The sequence below is a fragment of the Rhopalosiphum padi genome, chromosome 1 (genome assembly GCF_020882245.1).
Source record: "Rhopalosiphum padi isolate XX-2018 chromosome 1, ASM2088224v1, whole genome shotgun sequence".
NCBI classification, from domain to species: domain Eukaryota; kingdom Metazoa; phylum Arthropoda; class Insecta; order Hemiptera; family Aphididae; genus Rhopalosiphum; species Rhopalosiphum padi.
The window spans coordinates 74913863-74930572 of NC_083597.1; the positions used below are offsets into that span (position 1 = coordinate 74913863).

At 28.1% G+C, this 16710-nt stretch overlaps 2 protein-coding genes across 6 annotated transcripts; one reads left to right on the top strand and one right to left on the bottom strand.

Moving 5' to 3' along the window:
- Positions 1–2270: 2270 nt before the first annotated feature.
- Positions 2271–9029, top strand: LOC132930285 (rab3 GTPase-activating protein non-catalytic subunit). Of its 3 annotated transcripts, none has more exons than XM_060996063.1 (23): positions 2273–2590; positions 2663–2752; positions 2837–2924; positions 3054–3183; positions 3254–3458; positions 3671–3998; positions 4062–4136; positions 4220–4348; positions 4405–4584; positions 4651–4791; positions 4869–5107; positions 5170–5318; positions 5380–5578; positions 5651–5851; positions 5917–6030; positions 6129–6323; positions 6443–6829; positions 6901–7082; positions 7152–7385; positions 7443–7583; positions 7853–8005; positions 8073–8228; positions 8294–9029. In XM_060996063.1, the coding sequence occupies exons 1-23, from the start codon at positions 2506–2508 to the stop codon at positions 8435–8437; spliced, it is 3945 nt and encodes a 1314-aa protein (XP_060852046.1). In that variant the 5' UTR covers positions 2273–2505; the 3' UTR covers positions 8438–9029. The 3 variants fall into 3 exon arrangements, 2 of the variants coding, with proteins under 2 accessions (XP_060852046.1, XP_060852055.1); XM_060996072.1 differs by having other exon boundaries at positions 2666–2752; XR_009662208.1 differs by lacking the exons at positions 8073–8228; positions 8294–9029 and having other exon boundaries at positions 2271–2590; positions 7430–7583; positions 7853–7992.
- An 854-nt stretch (positions 9030–9883) lies between these two features.
- LOC132930299 (uncharacterized) lies at positions 9884–11128 on the bottom strand. 3 transcript variants are annotated; one of them, XR_009662210.1, is made up of 3 exons: positions 10902–11059; positions 10734–10813; positions 10355–10414 (listed from the first exon to the last, which is right to left on the bottom strand). XR_009662210.1 is itself a non-coding variant. In XM_060996089.1 (2 exons), exon 2 carries the CDS (start codon positions 10401–10403, stop codon positions 9942–9944), a length of 462 nt encoding a protein of 153 aa, XP_060852072.1. In that variant the 5' UTR covers positions 10404–10414; positions 11015–11111; the 3' UTR covers positions 9884–9941. The 3 variants fall into 3 exon arrangements, 1 of the variants encoding a protein (XP_060852072.1); XM_060996089.1 differs by lacking the exon at positions 10734–10813 and having other exon boundaries at positions 9884–10414; positions 11015–11111; XR_009662213.1 differs by lacking the exon at positions 10355–10414 and having other exon boundaries at positions 11015–11128.
- Between the last annotated feature and the right edge of the window lie 5582 nt (positions 11129–16710).

Below are 16710 nucleotides of genomic sequence, written 5' to 3' on the forward strand. Positions count from 1 at the left end.
TGTTTACTTATTGTGAAAACAAAAAAATAAAAATCAGCCAGGCGCCAGGGTTCAAAATGTGGCAACTAATTATATTTCAATACAAATATTGAAATACCTATGAATAAATAAACTAAAATGTATTAATGTATTGCAATATTACTACAACTACAAAAATAAACTGTAAAATAAAAAAACTGATGTAGAAGAAATAACTGTTTTGTTAAATAATATTTTAAATTGTAAGTAAAAAAAAAATTACGGTTATTATGATCTTTAATGATATATAACAATGATATTTGTGAATAATGATACAAAACTGATATACACAATTAGGGTATACATTTGGGGTGGGAGACGACAATTAAAAACTTGGGGAGATTAGCCTCTAAAGCCCTCCTCTAGCTCAGGGTCTGATTTACCAATTCGTGCCTCGTGGGCTCTGTACAACTTACAATTTTGGGCCCCAAATTGCCCATCTTTATTTTCTTCAAAGCTAAAATAAAAATGTACGCATAATATATTTTTAAACTAATGCTGTAAGTATCTAATTAGTATATGAGTAGTTGGATCATAGAAGAGTATGACTTCATATTGTTATTAAAAATGTATTACCTGGCGATTGTGCGCTAGTAGATAAATTAGTTCTAAATGTAAATTTATCCAAACTACCGTGTAATTTTTTTGTTTCTTGATCTCGTTTATATTTTAATTTTCTCTTCATTAAACCACTTAAATATTATTTTGATATTTTAAATTATTAAAAATAATTCACAAATGACTAATAAATATACAATAAATATGATTGACGTAAATCGCAGGACTGAATGCATCACGCCACTACGGCCTACGCAACTATGGCCTACGCAACTACGGCCTACGCAATTACGGCCTACGCAACTATATACGAAAGACAACGTAATACGTATTACGATTATTAGTTATATATTATTATATAATATTACGACGATAATAACGACAATGAAATTTTGTTATCGTCAATGCTAACTAAAACCGTCGTTTTCGAAAAATCCCCATTATACTTTTTACATACTGTATAACCTCTTACGAGTGGGTCCAGTGCAAATGTCTCATTTGTCCTTGCATAAATATGGTCCTACCCTAGCTCCACCTATATTATACTTATCTATGTCCTATGACCTATATGACAGTGATACATAACAGTACGTGGTATCAAATGGTTTGATTTTGGGAAAACTGTGCGGAATCAATGTATATAAAAGTGTGCGGTTACAACAACCATCGGGGTCAATACTGATCTGAAATATAATTATATATAATTGTATGATATTATTATGCATTAATTATATATCAATTTATGTTAACTGCCCCCCGCCATTTTTGAGTCTGTAGTGGCGGTGGCCGGTGGGTCCTTGATGGTATATTTTTTTTTGCCTCTAAAAAATTTTCTGTTCACCACGACACTGGATACATAATATTATATTAAACGCGGGTCAGTAAGAGAAAATAAATAATTTTTGGACGAAGTCTAGGCGGATTAAATATCAATTATCAATGCACATTAACGTGTAACGTCCACTCGCGTGTGTTGTCTTTGTTACCGTCTTACGAATGTAGAACAGCAAATTTTCGTTCAGCGGAATCATTTTTATGCTACCTATTATATATTTTAATATTAGTCAATTTACCTATTATCATTTATCAAACTTAAAGATAATAATATTATATAGGACATCTCGTAGGCTTTTATTGATATTTTAATTTTTAAGTGGGTTGTAGTTATGTAAAATACCTATTAAAACTTTAAAATGCTCGTACTAGTCGTACTTAACTCACTTAAAAATTAAAATATCAATAAAATCCTATGAGAAACCCAGTTCCGTCGTTACCCGAATAATCAAATAAGCTTTTGATGTTTTTTTTCAACTTGTGTAGGCCTACTAAAAGGGCCCCTTAAGCTCCGGGTGCCCTTGAGGCACCTGCAAAGCCTAAGACGACCCTGGAGATACCCAAGATAATATTATTACTTTTAAGTTTGATAATAGGTAAATTGACTCTAATAGTCTAATACTAAAGCTAACATCAAATTGCTTCCGCTGAACGCACATTTAATAAGTTTCACGTCGTAAAACGAAGACAACACATGTGACGCAACATATGACGTACTACCATAGACTTATAATACATTATAAGTATATGCGTACTATATTGTGCGTTCTACACTACTGCGTAGTACTATTATCACACAACATTTTAACCCACTCTGCTGTATTATCATTGTGATAGAATCAATTGTAGATACTATTTTATAGATATCAAACCAAAATAAATAACAATTTACAATTTACAATGGAAATAAATGAAATAATAAATATTGAAATTGCATATTGAGATGTTTTATTCTAATTTTTTTTAATAATTTTACTTGCTTTTAAAATGTTACTGTGTTCTATTAATACTGTTTCAATATAAATAATATGTGCCTTTATTATGTTTAATTATGCAAGTATAGATGTCTGACGATTTCTTCATTAAGATTTCAACATGTCGGTTCAGCTTAAAGTATTTGCTAAAGCTATTGATCAATCAAAAATTAAAGCTTATTTATTTGGTTCTAATGATACAAAAGGTAATTATATGATAAACATATAAAAATAATTATTTACATAACAAAGTTAAAAATTAAATTACATTTTTTTAGTAGATGTTTTCAATGACACCGTAAATTGTGTATCTCCTGGAGGTGAAATCGTAGTATTTGGATATGACAATAAAATAATTACCTTTACACGTAAGTATATTAATTTTGTATATATTTGTTAGTAGGTATATAAAAATTAAAATTAAATATTTTCTATTATTTTTAATTTTATAGCTAAGTGGTTTTCCAGTTCTACCAATGATAATATTATTAGCCAGACTTTTCAAACATTTCGTAGTAATGACATTACCCAACCAAATAAGTATGTTACATTTATGTTTGTAAAATCTTTAATATATTTTTATATAATTATTAAATCATTTAAAAAAAAATGAATAATTATTATTATTTTGTATTCATTAATATAATAATATATTTTATAATATTTCAGTGAACAAATTACATCCATTGTATGTTTACCAATTGCAGCAATTGATACAAAACTGTCAACTCATTGTAGTCCTGATTGGTTTTGCATTGCCATTGGATTTTCTAGCGGTTTTGTCAAATTTTACACTGAAGTTATTCTCAATTAATTTATATTTTTAATTCATTTTTATCAAATAATAAATAATCTATTTTATTTATAAGGATGGAGACCTATTACTATCACAATTATTCCATAATAGTGCTGTTTTGAAATTAAGGTGTCAAAGTCATCAGCCTGCTAAAATTAATCCTCCAACTGTAGAGCAACCTGAAGAAATTGCAATATTATATAGTGAAGTTATGTGTACAGTTGATGGCACAATTTTCATTAATAGTTTAAGGTCTTGTAAAAATCAATTAGTTAAAAGTAAGTATAAAAATAAGTGTTATGATCTTTTTATTATTATTATTTAAATTAAATTCAAATGAAAATATTGGCTTTTTTTTATAACCACCACAAATAAGTAAAATATATGTATACGACTTACTTAGTTAAAATAATTAAAACAATTAAAGAAAATGTATATTATTAAAATCAAATATTTTTTTATATATTAATGGGTATTATTAATATTTTAGTTCAAGCAAAACGCACGGGTGATATAAGTATCTCTCCATTAACATATAAAAAGTGGGCTTTTGATGTTCAGAAAAAGATAAATGATGCTGCTATTGGGCCAAGATATGATATTACTAGTTTTCAACATATAGTTGCAGCCAATATCTGCAAAGGTATTAGCGGTGATAAACAAAATTGTATACCACAAATGACTCAAATTATAGCTGCTGGTCATGAACCATACTTAGCGATTCATTATACAATTGGGGGACATGCTCAACCCACTTTTGGAAATATAACCAAAGCAGTCACAAATAAATTGAAATCTTCTTTTATACAAACATTACCGTAAGAATTTCATAATCTCATAACAAATTGATTAATTGATTAACTGTATGTTTGTAATTTTAGTTGTTGGTTGTCTTATAATTTATCATTAAATGAAACTTCTGATACACAAGAACAACCTGAACAACTTGGATGTCGGTAATAACTAAACTAAAATAAAAAATAAATTATTCTATATAATATTAAAAATTAACATTTTAAAATATCAAATTAATTATTAGCTTTAGTCTCAATGAAATAGAATGTGAAGCTTTGAAAATTGAATTAAGTCCTCAATTATCCATTGGAGTTATCTCTGATAATTTAGAAAAAGTAACACTTTTTGAGGTCAATGCTGGAGGAATAATACGGTAATTTAGGTTTGTAGTTAATTTGTATGTTAACAATAATTGTTTTGAATATTTAGAACATGGGATGGATATAAAAACGTTCAATTTGGCTGGCTTGTTGTCAATGAAAATAAAAGTTCTAGTTCTAAACAAGCATTATTTTTAGTAATGTTCATACCCGATAGAGAAGTACTAGAAGTATGGTCAATGCACAACTATGAAAAAATATCGGTGTCCAAAGTTTCTAAAACTGGAAGGTATGCTCTACTACAAACTTTTTAGGTCATTGATTCAATGTTTTATTAATTTTATTACTGTTTTAGACTATTTTACACAAATTTTGGTTTGTTTGGAGCTCTAAGTACATCAAGAATGAACATATACAATGCTAATTATCGCTGTTATTTTATAGATGAAACAGAAAATATTACAGAAATAAATGTTCCTTATCATTGTATAGAAAGGTATATTATTTATTAAAATATTTGACATACACATCATATAATATTAATATTTTTAAATTTTTATTAAATATTTTTAGTTGCACTAATAGTCAACTTTCTCAAGATATGTATACATTTAAAACATTCAAATCACTATGTAAAAGTGAAAATGTTGATAATGAAATACTCTGCGAAGAAGTTGTGAAATTAGTCAATAATTTAATGACTGATAAAGTAAGGCAACAGGCGTTTGATTATATAACAACCAGTAAAAGTATTACACAAGACACCTTGGTTACATTTTTAAAAAGCTTTCAAGCAAATTTAAAAGAAAAAAGTAAAATTTTGTCAGACAATTTAAATACTCAAAAATATATAGTAATTTTAATTTAATTTTAGAACAAAGTGAATCTCAAAATTATAATGAAAATTTATTGAAAAATACGAATAATCATTTGAAACTTATAATGTTTTTAACATTTTTGTCCAATTTTCAAGAAAAGCATCGTTTCCAAGCATCATCTTTATCAGCTGAAGATAAAATACAAGTATACAAGAATAATACTGTATTGAGTTTAATTACATGTATTCATACTCACTTTTTTAAAGGAATTGTCTAAAACGCTTCGTTTAACCGATCAGGATATGGATAGAATTATTTCTTTACTTCCTATAGAACCAAAAAAAAAAACTGTAGTGATGTTCTATGATGACATTAAATCCTTGAATTTAATTGAATTACTATCTTATTTTAATACAACTGGTGAAATTGTGTCTGTAAACATTGATAAAAATGTCGACGAATTATGTAAGATATACCTATTGTTTATATGTATTTTTACAATTGTACGTTAAAAAAAAAAATATATATTTTTTATAGGTAAACATATTTTTGAACCTATTATGCGTTTTGATAATGACATTGGAGAATGGAATTCCGCATGGATAGCTAGTGGTATTCAATTACCAGATATGGTATATTTAGCTGTTAAATATTGGCTATCAAAACCTCTCACCTTAACAATTGTAACAGAAATGTTAAATTTTCACAGAACAATTGATACTATTTGTAATTCAAATGGTATGAGTTTACATTATAAATCACTGAAATTTAATAATTACAAAATATTTATTTTTATTTTTTAGAAATTAAATTTGATTGGAAAATAACCCAAGATCAGTTTTCAAATAGTTCAAATACATTTGCTTGTTTAACCGGAGCTATAATATGTAAAACTATTGCATCTAGTAGAAAAACAGGTTGGTTATTGTATTGATGTGCAGTAGTATAATTATTTGAGTAAGAGTCAAAGGGGTTGCTTTTAATATTTTTGTTATTTAAAAATTTATATTTGTAGTCAATGTTAATAATGAATGGGAATGTATTTCTGATGACGACTATCAATGGAATTTATTAATAGAAAGACTTGAACAATTGTGCCATCTCAATGCAACATTAAAATATTGTTCAAAAGAACCAGTTGGACCTTTTCACTGTTTAAAATATGAGTACTCATCTATTACACTAACAGATTTACTACAACTTGGACGTGGTAATACTATTAATTACTAATATCGCGTTTATTAGTAGTAATATATTATTATTAGTATTATTATAATAGTTAAAATTTCTTAATTACGTCATTATCTCATATCATAATTATTTTTTTAGGTGGAGTGTCTACACTTGTTAGTAAATGGTTAGCTGGCATAGGCCTAGATCCTACTTTAGTGATTGATGAGTATTTAATAGACTTTGATAAAAAAAAAACTAAACAAATAAATCAAAATAAAGGGATTATGGGTATTCAAGAAGGACTTGTTATAGATACAGATACAGCAATTGAAGTTAAAGCATTAAATATGGCAGAAAAAGAAATATTAGACACATTAAAACGTCTCAAAATCTGTTTTCCATACAGTTTGAATGGGAATATATTATTAAGTAATATTTTTTGGGAATATTCATCTGCTTGGAAAAATTGTGTTGCTGATCTTAGACCACTTAAAACAGCTTTAGACGTTGCTGATACAATACCATGTTTCCATACAAGAGAAAGCAAGTATATTAATCTATGATTTAAGATTGTGGTTAGTATTATAACTAGTGTGTTTTAATTACATTTTTAGACATGTGTAATTTAGTATGGTCTACGCACATAGCACCTGTTTTTTTATCAGCTGTAAGGCTTATTGATCGCGTCGGAAAAATTCCTAAAGATAAGTTATGTATTCAAGATGTTGGGATGCCTGATCAATATATTGTCAAATTTTTTGATTTATGCGAACGTTTTTTTGACATCATTATTAAGGTTGACAATAATAATATAAATTATTAATATTATATTTTCTTTGATGATAATCAAGTTATAATATTTCAGGCATCTTTATCAGCTGAAGAAGTTGAACTTGCTGAAATAAAACATGATTTTTTTTGGGAAAATTGGAAAAACAATAACCAACATAAACTTACTCTTGTTCAAATAGCTTTAAATAAACCGAATCCTGATCAAGAAACTCTTTTTTTGACTCATCAATTTGTTAGGACATTTCATATAATGGCTAAATTTTCATTACACATTAATAAACCACTAAACAGTTTATTTGACTGTAATGTAAGTTAGCATTAAACAATTATTTATTTTTTTGTATAATAAAGCTATCTTTTATAGGTACACGAGATTGATATTTCTAATTTGAACCAAAACACCTTCAATCAAGAAACACCAAGAACTAAAGTTAAAAAATCAAAAACTAATTTTCTAATTAATTCTATTAATTCAGCAGTTTGCCTTATACAAAAAGATTGTGAGGTATATATGTGTTGATATTTACACGATTAACTGTACAAATAATTGAAAGTTATAGTAGTCAATTATAAACAAAATGTTAAGTAATCAATATAAATAAAGTTGACATTTAGTTATTCTTATTAATATAATAATAAATAGATTGTGTACATCTAATAATATATGAATAATTATTCAAGTTTATATAATACCACATTAAAATAATTAACCAAGCTTAGCTTAATTTTTTCTTTTTGATTCAATTTTAACTATAAACAATGAAACTGTTTTAGGATGGTCAATATGAATTTGAAAGTAAGGAGTGCATGTTTTGGACAAGTAAAATATTTCAATTAGCTTTTGATTGGCAACTAAATTTAGATGATCTTAGAATATGCCAAGTTGTTTCATTGTATAGTAAAGGACACGATCGTTTAGCTGAAGAAGTAAAAGATTGATTTTATTTTTTATTTGATTTAATGACATATTCATAGTATATAATTTATTTTACAGATTATACCAGTCGTTCAAAATAAAGAAAATCTTATAAAAAATTTAATGAATGTAATCAAACATAGATTGAAATTTGAAGTATGCATTAGTGATTTAGACTTTCATGACAAAATTGTACACTTTAGCCCAGAAATTGTTTCTTGGCTTAAAAGTCCAGTGAGTTTTACAATACAAAATACTAAACATTTAAATTTAAATTACATGCTAATTATTAATTTCAGGTGACAATAGACGTTGAAAAGTCATTATTAAAAGAAACTTTAGAATTAGTACAAACTGTAATAACTTTATTACCAGATAATGATAGTCAACATGAATTTGTTAGCAATCTAATGGATAGTTTGATATCCTTAATTAATAGTTGATAACAAAACGTATAAATGTAAATGTGATATTTGAAATGTTACCTCTGAATATCAGAATATTTCATAATGCAATAAATAATAACACCATTTTATGTAATATTTGTTAGTCTAGTAAATATGAATATAAGTGCTAAGGAGCAAAACAGTTATTAATAGAAATAATTGTTATTTGATATTCATGTATCAACAATAATATTCTATTGCATAATTTTCCTATTTTACTAGTCCTTTGTGAAAATATTTATTTAGTATTTTATTTGTGTTTATAAGATAATTATTTTTGTATAAACTTCTTATATTTTTTAATATACATGCAAGAACCCATCATTATTCAACTCGAATAAACGATAAAATAATATTTTTAACTTCTTGAATACGCAAATATGTAAAATAAATAAAATTACTTGAGATTTATATGTGTATAACAAAATTCAAAAATTGTATCGTCCACCATATTATAGTGATAGTCCATTTAAGTCCAACTGATGTAAACAATTTAATGTAAAAAGAACAACAATTACATGATTTTAGGGATGGATATAATCTAATCTATCTGTTCCATAAAATCTTAAATTAAAAAATTAAAAGATTATTTGGATTTTGTATCTTAAAAATGATAAAACATGCTATCCCTAAAGCCGTGTCAATTACGGTTTTGAAGGCTATAACCTACTCTGCTAACACCTTAAAATCTATATTTTGATATAATATTATGTGAATTACATTAAAATTATCCCATCAGAAAAATTCTCGATTTACCAGTATTATGTATGCTAATTCAGCCTAATATTTAATAATAGCAGACCTTCAATTTTAAGAATTATAATTGATTTATACTTATTTATATTTAATGATTTCTTATGAAATAAACAAATTTTAAACATAGTAAATTATAGGTGGACATTTGTTGTAAATACATCTGATAAAAACATTTTTATTTTTTATACATATGAGAAGTAAAATAAGTTTTCTTTCTCATTTATACTTAACTATTAAGTTTCACTAATTTTTTTCAAAATTCAATAACAGTACATCCTTAAAATTTCCTCATCTACGTTAATATACTAAGTGTCTAAGTCATACAGATTACAAACATAATCTGGAAATAAAAAATATTTTTATTTTACATCTTGTCCATTTAGGTTATTGCAATATTTTTCAATATTTGATCAACAGTGTTTTATACAGATAAATCTATTTGTTACCTATCTCATTAGAATACAATGATTTTTTTAAATCTACTAAAATTTAGATAAATTACACAAAGATAGAAGGTCCTTGGTTTTTAATATAAATACTAAAATTGTGTATAATCGATTTAAAAAAAGTACAATTGGTTAGGGTACAATACAAAATAATATTTGTATAAACATATTTTTGATGGAAAAAAATTTTAAATATTGTAATATTGTTTTTTAGTTTTCAAATTTAAAAAAAATAAACAAATTTTCACTATATAAAAATGTTTATTTAATAATATGCAAAAGTTTAAAATGTAAATATTTTATTTTTTATTTTTTATTGTTCCATAGTTTTTAATTATATCAGTAGATTGTGACTTATTTTTTTTTGTATTTAATCTTTTATGAGTTTTTGATGTCCTTACCATTGTTTTTGGTAATTGAAAAAGCTGTTCTTGATTTTTTTTTGCTTCAGTTTCTTGCTTTAATTTTTCTTTTAATTGCTTATAATTTAAATTTTCCTTTTTTCTAGGTTTTGCTCCCAATTTAATAGCAAGCTGTTCTTTTGCTTTAGTGTTTCTTGCATCAAAATGAGTTGTAAATTTAAGTATTTCATTTTGCAATTTCCTTAAATTAACTTTTTCATCAATTTTTGAATTTGAAGTATTAGACTTTAAATAATTGGTTTTTTGAATTTGGTTTGTTCGTTTTCTTGATTTATGTTCAATTATTTCAACAGGTGGGCGTTCACCTTTTAATTTAGAGCATAAAGTTTCTACCTCCATAGTTTGACTTTCTAAAAATAAAAAATTAAAATGTAAGAAACTTGACATTTTTAAATTAATCTTATTAGTACCCACTATAATAATTAATAAGTAATGCCAAAGTATTAATAAATTATAAAATTAATTTCTGTGAATTAAAAAAAAAAATTATATTAATAAAATAAACTCAGAAAAAAAACTTTAGTTAAATCCTAGACAAATATAGTTTATAGAACGTACTAAGATATAACACAATCAATTATAAATTTATAATAAGCTGTAAGTTCTAATAATTAGCTACTAGGTATACAACATCCTATTATTTAATAGACATTTATTAAATAAACTTACTATAAAAAATACAGTTAAGTTGCGATAACCCAAACCTCGATAACTTGAAAAACTTGACAACTCGAATTTTTTTTACTACCCTAGAAATAGAAATTATATTTAAATTAATATAAATTCGAGTTAGATATCTTGAATAATACATAAACATATCTCGAAGCGAATTTATACCTCCATTAGACTTCAAGTTATCGCGACTCGATTGTAATATATATTAATGTGTATTGTTATAAAAGATTTACTACCGATTAATTCATAAATTATTACCAAATCGAATACCTTACCTATTAATTATTTGTCAACAGCTTGAATAATTTTTCTTTAACGAAATTGAATTTTTTAAGATACTACTATCTATTCTAGAATTCTAGATTCTACAAAATATCACTATTGAATACAGAACACGGTATAGTATGGTTACCAAACAAGCCAATATTATCACATACAAAACGATAAGAGTTCAAGCATGCGCTGGCCGGTAATCACTGATCAGTTTGAGAATTGGGACATTTGGGTCGTTACTCGTTTGGGACTCTTGGGTTATAGGCTCGTTACCGAATCGTCCGAATCTAGGAAACGATTTAAAAATTTTAAAATACCAACTTATTTATCTACACAAATTAATTATAATAAAATTTATTATAATTATGTTATAGTAAAATGGTAAAATATATGATTTACGAATAAAGAGTAATATTAATACAATAAGATTATAAAACATCGCAGTTTCATACTAAAGGACATTACTACATTAGGGACAACAAACTATTTAAAAGCTGTTACCTGAAAGTTGAAAATATACCACTAGAGGGATGCGTTATTTACCACTATGTCATTTATAAAGATTGAAGTTGAGTACAATGTATTTATAGACCTTAAGTCTTGTATGACTTAATACCAATTTAGTTCAATTATGCCATATATAAGTGTATTATACACCTACATTTCGGAGAGAGGGATTCTTGATTCTTATGACCATTTTGCAAATTCCTGTTCATTCGTCATATTCTACTGCTGCTAAAACACTCTTTAGTACCTATATGTATCTAGTTGCTTATTTTTCTCATAATCGTCCCGGCGTATTCTTACAAGTAAGTAGTGTTCTTTTTTATGGTTCTAAGTTCTAACTACTAATTGTTGAACCTATTTTGCTGCCTCTTTTTTTAAATCTCTCTTGCAATAAGCTTTGAAAATATTTTAACGATTTTATGAGTCGTTAATTTTTAATAATTGATTTATATACTCACAAATAAAAAATAAAACAGTAATTCATTGTGTAAATATGATTTTCAATTAATTCATATTTTAATATCAATAAACAAATCAAGGTATATATAGTTGATATATAAAAAAATCAATTATCTTTAAACAAAAGAGCTTGTCTAAACGGCTAACAACATTATAAATTTTGATTATAAAAAAGTTTGAACAAATGAAACAAAAGTTAATTTCAGAAAAAAACTTGCCATATGGGCTAACAGTAGATATAATACATTTTGATAAATAAAAAAGTGTATTAAATGGTATAAACAATTTTGACAAGTAACAAAGTGAAATGAATGAGGTAAAAAATTATTTGCGGAAAAAATTTGCCATATGGGCTAACAGTTGAAATAAGAATATATTAGAATTATAATAATAGGTTGGTAAATTAAAAATCGTCGGTAATTTTTTAAAATTATTACACATTGAAATGAAACAAACAACGACGCCCTATAACATACGCGTCGTCATGATATTATGTAGTACGTTAGTACGTTACCAATCAATCGAGCGGGAATATAACTAACATACGATTATATACGAACGCGTATAATAATATTATATTAAACTGACTTTGGTGACTAGCAGTCATATTTTAATATGTAATATATAGAAATTACATTTATTTTACTGGTCTTAAATATTATATACCTATATATATTATTTTTTTACACAATTAATTTTGCTATTATTATTTCGGGGGTAACAAATATTATTATTAGTAACGCTAGTTTTCTATCATATAAAAATAAGTTCAATTATTAAAAACTACTTTTATTGGAAAAATGTTTCTATATGTATAGCGATTGAAAAGAGTAAAGTATTAAATAAAAACGTAAAAAAGACCATCTATAAAAGTATATAATATAACTACTAACTAGTATACCTATATAGGTAAAATCGAAATCCTTGTTTTAAAATAGTATCTACATGCTGGCCGATTAGATTGATAAACGTAGGTAATACTCGCTGGTTAGTGGTTAGTAATACAAACGACGCTATTCTCGTCATCTGGGAGATTTTCGAAATTTTCGGTGAATATGAGTCGGACGATATATCTTTCGAGTTCATTATTAATCCGAACAGTCTCACTCTAGTTTATTTCCATAATTCGTATAACTTTTAATAACAGTCTAACTACTTACATCAAATATAAAAATGACAGGCACAATCATGAATCAATAATATCTATCAGTCCATTTTCGATGAATTCGAAGACTTAATATCAACTGTGATGGGATTCGACGGTGATATAACACATAACCGTTTATTTGACATCCGTCGAGGACACAGTGTTTGGGATGCTCATAACAATGGAAAGCGCCGGTGTCGGAAAAGAAGAAACATTGCATTTCGAACAATTGATACACGAAGTTTTAGTACTGGGCATGATTAACGTTGCGCCGAACCAATTGTCCATAGAAGACGTCACCACAACCGCGGATACCATCACGCAGGATACTGGTATCATTGCCGGGGACGAGACTCCCACAACGGCGGCAGTAGAAACTGCGACGGACGTGGTCGTCCCGGAGAGCGTCGAAGACATCGCAATGCCGTTTGTCCAAGGAGGAACAGGAGATGGTCCGGTCGTGGGTGAGGAAGAGGTGGGTGTTGCAGCAGCTGCAGCCAAACCACGCAGGAACCGCCTGGCTACTGTGTGGAAGCGATCCAAACGCGCTTTGCGTTTGTGCTGCGGTTGCTTGTTCGTGATGGTCGCGATGTGTAGACATCGGTAGACACCACCCTTCCCCCGCCGCCGAAGACGTCAGCAGGACGACGGTGACGAAATTAGGTAAGGGGATACGAGAAAGAGCACGGACGGTGCGCGGCGGTATGTTGCCCGGGCACGTTTTCCGACCACTCGCGGACAGACTGGCGTCCGGCAGCTTTCGGTTCGTGTGCGGAACGATGGTGGACGTTGACGACGACGAACGGCTAGCGGTACCGACGCGGGTAACGATCCCGCCCCGGCGGTACCCGTGTATGAATCAGACGGCGGCGCAGGCGACGACTCATCGTTGCGACGGAGGCGGCGGAGACTTTTTGGCACCAGGTGAGTGACGATATATTGTCTTGAGCTAGGAACACGGACGGCAGCGGCGGCGAACTGTGCGTTTCACAGGGACGCGTCCGGTGGCTGCTACCACGGATGACAGACGCGGCCGACTACGTGACACGCCAGTGGCGAGGCGGAGGGTATATCTCTTTTTCGTCTCCAGGCGTAGCCGGCCGGATCGCGTCCATCCGTGGTGGCCGCCGATTCCGCAGGCTCAAATAATTTTTGCTCGCTTTGTGCCGTTTTGGTCTCCGTCCATCAACAACTAGGCGGCTGTGTGTAATATCTAAACGCGGATATAGGTATACAGTTTCAAAATTCAAAATGTATACTCATTTGAAAGACATAATATAATATATGGTAAGTTATTTTTATTTTTAAATCATAATAGGTTTATCAAAAATGTCATTCGTTATTGAATAAATTCAAAAAATTACCTATTAACCTATATATTAAATGATAACATATATTTAAAAATTTAAATCGATATCTTATATCCTTCTTAGTTCTTTTACCTATTGTGATTTATTTCATGTGGAAGTCAAACTATGTTTTATTTAATTTGCATAAACTTTCATAACACTATGTGTGAATTTTAAAATATTTTCATAGTGTGCAATGTGCATAGAAAATACAACTCAAAGAGTAAATATTTCAAACGATTTATGATTTATTATTATTTATTAAATATGATTTAAAAAGTATATTATACGTAGGTACGCAGTTATGCATATATTATACAATTACATTCTTGACTCATAGGTACGTGTTACGTGTAGTCTGTTGAGTGTAGACAGTAGATACTATAGAATACTAGATGCTATTTATATGATACGCTACATAAATTTATTACATTTTTCATTCGGTAATACCTATAGTCTATACCACTTTTTAATATTTCAAATTAAATCCTATAATAAATTCTTATAATAATAATATACCTGTTGTTCTTTCGCCATCCTAAATAATTGCTTTTACCATAATCGCAGTAACAGTTAATGTTGCACAGCAGACCATTCTTTCAGGCTTCGGTACCAGTTATTAAGTATAGTTTCCCGTCAGGAAGGAACTATCCCTGACGATAGTCGATTTTATGTCTGCATAAATATTGTCATACTGTTTTGTGAATCCGGTCATTTCGTAGATTGCATTATTGTTTGGTATTTTTGAATTGCGTGTAATGCCTTGTGATCATATCCGAAATTATTAATGTATAATATAATTATGGTCGACTTGACGCTGGCCTTGAATTTCTATAACGTACAAATCAACAAAATTAAATACAAAATTAATCGTTTTCTGTGTTGTTATAAAATTCCGTTAGACGTTGTCAAGCAGTTAAGCGAATATTTTAATGTTTTACCCATTGATTTTATATGAACGTATTATAATATTAATAATTATCGATAACCGTAAAGAGTAAATATTTAATTTCGGAACTTCACATCCACGTTTATAGGTATGTGACCAAAAGAATACACGCACATAAAAACGTAAAAATTTCAATTTTTTTTTCTTATTGAGCTCACAGTCACCTGTTGATAGTTTTTTCAAAAAAAAAAAAAAAAAATAATATAAAAATATGATAGAAAGTTCAAAGGACCATCGCCTAATATTTTAAAACAATAATAAATTTCAGTTATTATTGTGGTCTGGTGGGGAAAACATTTGATAGCCCTTTTTAAAAACTTAAATGGTGTTCTGATGCAGTTAAGTTTAACTGTACAGTTAAAATAAGTGATGGGCAAATAACCGATATGTTTTGTACAGTAGGCGGCGACTCGTGTCCTCGCAATTGAAGTCCAAGATTATATATTTTTAATTCCAAAATAAAATATAAATTGCAAATTTGTATGGTTTTTGTGACTATCAAATGTTGTCATCAATTTCAATGGAATTTTTCGATAATAAATTGAATCTAGTTGGAATTTTTGGAAGAATGCAATTGAAAAATTGTCAATACTTTTTAAATAATTAGCAAAAATTCCGCTACCTTATGGCTTATTAGTTATTGCGGTTACCAAAAATAAGTACATTTTCTTTAATTTTATGTTTTAAATAATTCAGGCTTTCAAAAACTAAAATATTTAATACATTTTTTACACAACCCTGCGGCCTGCATAGTACTAGTGCATACAGTGAATAATAATCATTACACTATTGCAATATAGATGAGACAGTATTACCCTGACGCCATCGGTTTTTCGGTTTTTTGTTTGTGGGGCGATAACTACATGCGTACAAATTTGAAAAATGGTCATACAAATTCATATTAATTGCATACTAATTATTAATGAAAAAAAAAATTATGAAAATCATATGTGGGGGTGCTGGGGTAGCGTACGTAAAGTTTTTCTTTATTGACGCTAGAATAATTTTTTTTTACAGTTATTTGAAGGAAAATTTATAGATAACCTTGTTTTGGGTTTTTTAACCTAATATGTATATCACAAAAAATTTTATGAATTTTCAACTTCAAAATTCCTTGCAAATTTTCGCGATTTTGACATATTTTGTAAACATTTGAACTTTTAATGTTTTTAAACAAAAATCGTGACTAATGATTTATGATTTTTTTTTTACCTCAATAAGAAAAACTTATAATAAACCTTGTATTAAATTTTCAAAATTTTTTAGAAAGCCAAATTTTTTTTATAG